Source organism: Vicia villosa, linkage group LG2, assembly GCF_029867415.1.
Source record: "Vicia villosa cultivar HV-30 ecotype Madison, WI linkage group LG2, Vvil1.0, whole genome shotgun sequence".
Classification (NCBI taxonomy): Eukaryota; Viridiplantae; Streptophyta; class Magnoliopsida; order Fabales; family Fabaceae; genus Vicia; species Vicia villosa.
Genome location: NC_081181.1, coordinates 208636152 through 208640985, shown reverse-complemented (window position 1 = coordinate 208640985; position 4834 = coordinate 208636152). Strand labels below are relative to the sequence as shown.

The window sequence follows — 4834 nt, the reverse complement described above, 5'->3', positions numbered from 1 at the left end:
TCAACAAAAATCAGAAAAGTTTATGTAGGAAAACAAATCTAGCAGTGTACATTAAGAACCTGCATAATAAAAACCTACATACCAGTTTCTTAACTACCAGGCCATTTCGAAAAACATGTAAGTTATCCATCAAGACTCCTGCAATTTCTGTACTCTGAACCTCAAAATCACATAGTGCTTATACACATACAAATTTGAGTTCAAACCAGGACCAAATGATTGAACCTGAAAATAATAGAAAAATCCAATAAATATTCAACCCAAATGATATATATTACAAACAATGTAAGTTCAAAACAAAAACAGAACACTGATTATAGGTACAACATCAATCTCAGTTAAAAAATTATTTGTAAAAACAATTAATTCTTCAATTCAAAACCAGTACATACTTTTAGAGATATAGGTGTTATAAACATGATACCTAGAAAATCATATATCATCACTCAAATCATCAAACCAATTTTCTATTCTAAAAAAAGTACCCACAAATTATCCCCTGTTCATTATCAACACCAACAAAATCAAAACCCTAACATTCCTATTCTTGAACCCTAACATACCTTTTTTCACATTTTTCTACGAAACATTGAAACCTATAAACTTATCTTCATTAAGATTCCTAGAAACCTTCATATCTTCAGTTGACGAAGAACTCAGCTAGAAAGCAAAAAAAGACCCTTGAATAACCTAACAAACAGAAGTATGATTCGTTAAAATCAAACACGTAATGTCCAATCTAAAAAAAAGCAAGGTGTTTGAGAATCAAAAGTAGAAGATGAATAGATCTGAAGAATGAGGAATGAGAAGAGAGAGATCGGTTGTTCTGATGAGAGAGAATAGAGCTTGTGTGTGTTTGTATTTGTTTCTAGCAGAAAAGTGAAGTCTTGGGGGCAGCGATGTGAAAAGTGAAGAAAGAGAATAGGAAAGAAAGAAAGAGAAGAGGAAAGAAAGATTACAATCTGCAAACAGTGTGGTCATTGGGAACAACATCACTGAGTACCTGTTCTCCAGAGTCACCTTTTCTGCATTTTTGGGTTCAAATGCAACCAATAAGTACAAGAATAATATTAAAAAAAAAGCTGCAGCAAAGGAATTGGCTAAAAGATAATCAATATGCAACTAAAATGGGCTAATGGGCTGACAAATCGTTACTTTGGACCACAATTACCCCCATAAGTGAGATTTGTCACCCAATTAAGCTAGGGTAATGTTGTCTTAACCAGCACATATTCCTTTCTTATATTATAGATGATTTATGGGTTGGATTTTTCCTCTTAGAGTTATTTTCTATTTACTTTATCCTATCTTTAATCAAAAAGAAGGAAAGGTGGATGAAATCGATAGTTTGGAAGATAGTACAATGGGTTGGAATTTTTTAGTGGAGGAGATATTTTGACTATATATGAGTTAAATTTTCTTGATGATCCTTTATTTGGATCATGATCGTTGGGGTTGAGTTTATGGGGAAGGTGATGTCTAATCGGCTGTATCTACCAATTGTACACTTTTTTAGGCTAATTATGTTAGCAACACCTCCTCTAGTAGTTTGGATGATATTTTGGATTTAATTGGTGCACTTAAGCACCCTCAAAAGTGGTTGTCTTCTTTTAACAACTTATCCAAGATGAGATCTCATCAAGAGTAAATCTGCTTAAGAGAATGGGTTATTCTTGACCCTACTAGTCTTTCTTTTGAATTGCATGTAGTGTTTATTGAATATGTCTTTCACTTGTTTTTCACTTGTAGTGTGGTAGCAAATATATGGTATAAGATTTTTTTTGGTGGCTATAGTGAATATTTTACTTATTGGGAGATATCATTTCCCTTTTTGAAGTGTTTTCTTCCTCAGGGGGTTTGGCTAGGGTTAAAGGTGAGATTACCATCGTTTGACACTCGGTTGTGTGGATTATTTGGAAATTTCAGTTTTCTGGATAGATGAGGAGGACATGGAGAAAATAGCTTCTCATTTTCTTGGAAATGGTACCTTGATAGGTCGCCGACTTATTCAACTTATTTTTCCAACTAGCTTGAAATCCCTAATCTCTCTTTGAGTCAATAACGATTTGAGTGTACGGTTTTATTTTCTTAGGGGTGTTGTCTTACGTTGCTATTAGAGAATGTTGCTCTATTGATGGTGATTCCTTTTCCTAGGCTCTAACCTAATTCTATTGGTGGTGTATGTAGTTCAAGAAGTTTTGGGTTTGTTTATCACTCGAAGTATTTGTATCTTTATTTTGATTACTTTGTTACCGCGGGGCTTTTTGTGCACTCGAAGTTGATTAGTTTATATAGAAAAAACCAATAAATTATGGTAAAGGTTCAATTTTTTATTTACTTCACTGATGATAATCATATTTTTTATCATCAGTGAAGTATTCAAAGTATTAAATATGAATAACTCTTTCGATTAATATTTAACTTTATTACTTTGTCACCGATGATATATTTCTTAAGTTTACTAAATTAAATATGGTCATCCTTACCATATTTTTATTGGAGCGTGAAATCAACTAATTTATCAATATTACACTATATAATATAGATTTAACTATTGTTTTTTAAATAGAGTCATGTTAACGAGTTCCTGGCGGCACTCTTTAAGGATGTTAAATAAAGAAAATATTCTTTACAAAAGTCAATATTTTAATTTGCATTAAATATACGAATTTTAAAAAAAATACCACTTTAATCACTTAAAGAGTACCTCGGGTACATTCGTTAGCATTTTCCTTTAAATAATATCAACAATACATTTATACCCTTGATTAGTTATGCACTTAAATCAAAATTCAAAATGAAAAAAATATTAATAACGATATAGCACATCATGGTAATCGATAATATTAAAAAAAATAATAATAACACAAGAGAGATATCAATTGAGAGATATCAAAATATATAAATTAAAGGCTCAAATATCTCACAAGAGAGATATCAAATTGTGAGAGATATCAAATATAACCATCAATAAATAAAATAATAGTAGTAGCATATTATTTAGAATTTCAAAGCTTTGATTCCTTGATCAATGAAAGAATATAAATATTCTAATTCCTCTCTTTTAAATAACAACCCAACTTCAAGTCCCCCTTCTTTGTCTCCACTTTCAGCAAGAGACATATCCTTCGATGAATGCATCATCATCTCAACTTTAATAGGATTTCCAAATTCAAAATCTGTCTCGTAGACATTAAACTTAGGGGATCCACTTACCAACAAATGATTTCCTGACATAAAAACCTTTTTAAACATAGCATCCCATTCTTCTGCATGTTTTAATGGGTCATTTTTCATCTCTGTTATTGCATTTTGAATGGCTTTAACAGCATTGACAAAACCATATTCTCCTTTCAAATCCTTTCTCTTAACAGCTACAAAACATAATGTTAAACAATTCCCAAAATAACCCTCTGGTATTGGATACCCTAGTCTCTCCCTACAATCACCTACGAAACAAAAATACTCATCTTTTTCATCTTCATCATCATAAATATTTCTATTTATTGTTTTAACCATAGTGGCCCAAACAAAACCACATGTTATAACAAATTTAGATAGAAATTTTGGTGCTTCAATATCATTATGATTTGTCTTCCACTTCTTAAATATCCATCTTTTCATCCCCTCAATTTTCTCTTTTGTAAAAATAATAGTTGTCTTCACACAATCTTGGTGTTCTTCTGTTGTTTGACTTTTAACAAGTAATTTATTCTTCCACATTTTCCTCTGTTCAAAATAGCCTTTTAATAAAACATCCTCAAGTCCTTTTGGGTCTCTCAAGACATGTCTGTCAAAACAAGGTAATGTTTTCAAGTCAACTAGTTCACCTTTTTTATGAATAAAAGACCAAGATTTCATGAAATAATTGCAAAAGTAATCATCCATTACATGACAATATGTGATGGCAATGCAAAGACCCTGGTTGGGGAAAAAAGATACTTGTAAAGCCATCAATGAAAATATTAGTGTGTCATTATCATCAAGGTCTATTTTTTGTGACAATTTTGGAACAAGGTGACTAAAATCTTTGAGACTTTTTGGGTGGTCATTGGTTGAGAGATTGTTGAAATCTGCTGAGGACTTAATCACGGTCAAAGTTAAAGCATCATTTTGAGTGCAAAGAATAAAAGGTTTGTTAGATGGTGAGGGACAATGGAGATTTCCAACAAGGGGGGAGAAATGTTGAAGTGTAAGGGAAAGAGAGTGTTTGAGAGATGGAAGTGTTTTCTGCCAAAAATGATTGGTTGGATGAGGAAAGCGATAAAAGAATTGACGTTCAACATATTTTGGACCTGCAAAAGGCAAGTCTAGAAATGTTAGAGGAAGAGACGTTGTTCTTGTTCTTGTTGTTGCTGGAAAAACAAAAGTTTGCTCAATAAACATATGTTCTGCTCCTATTGCCTCGGCCATTTGAAGAAATTTGATCGAGTATATTGAGAAGAAGAAAATTTTATATAATTCTAGGAGATGTATAAATGTATTTATAAAACAAAATATAACAATATTTTGAGTTGTATTTGACTAGGTCTCGGTTAATCAATCAACATTTCCCATATCATCATAAACAATATTTTGTTTTTCTATTATTATCAAACATCGTCATTACAAAACAAACTCTTGCGTTCAAATGTTATCTTTAATTCTTTTTTGTTACATTCAATTTGAAATACAACAGTAGAGAAAAAAATATAATTAAATATATTTTAAATTTAAACTTTATAATTGTACATACCATAATTCTCTGAGCCAAGTATGACAGCTCAGAGTAACGGTTACAAAGAGTCAAGGGTCACAAATCAGTTACAAGTTGTACATCATAAACTCAATTTGT

The 4834-nt window shown here is 31.5% G+C and overlaps 1 protein-coding gene across 1 annotated transcript; it reads right to left on the bottom strand.

Moving 5' to 3' along the window:
• Positions 1-3000: 3000 nt before the first annotated feature.
• Positions 3001-4413, bottom strand: LOC131648091 (malonyl-coenzyme A:anthocyanin 3-O-glucoside-6''-O-malonyltransferase-like). The gene has a single exon (XM_058917882.1). The coding sequence runs from the start codon at positions 4411-4413 to the stop codon at positions 3001-3003; it is 1413 nt and encodes a 470-aa protein (XP_058773865.1).
• Between the last annotated feature and the right edge of the window lie 421 nt (positions 4414-4834).

Excerpts from the sequence above, each read along its gene's own strand:
- LOC131648091 (XM_058917882.1), bottom strand. The coding sequence starts at position 4,413 with ATGGCCGAGGCAATAGGAGCAGAACATATGTTTATTGAGCAAACTTTT.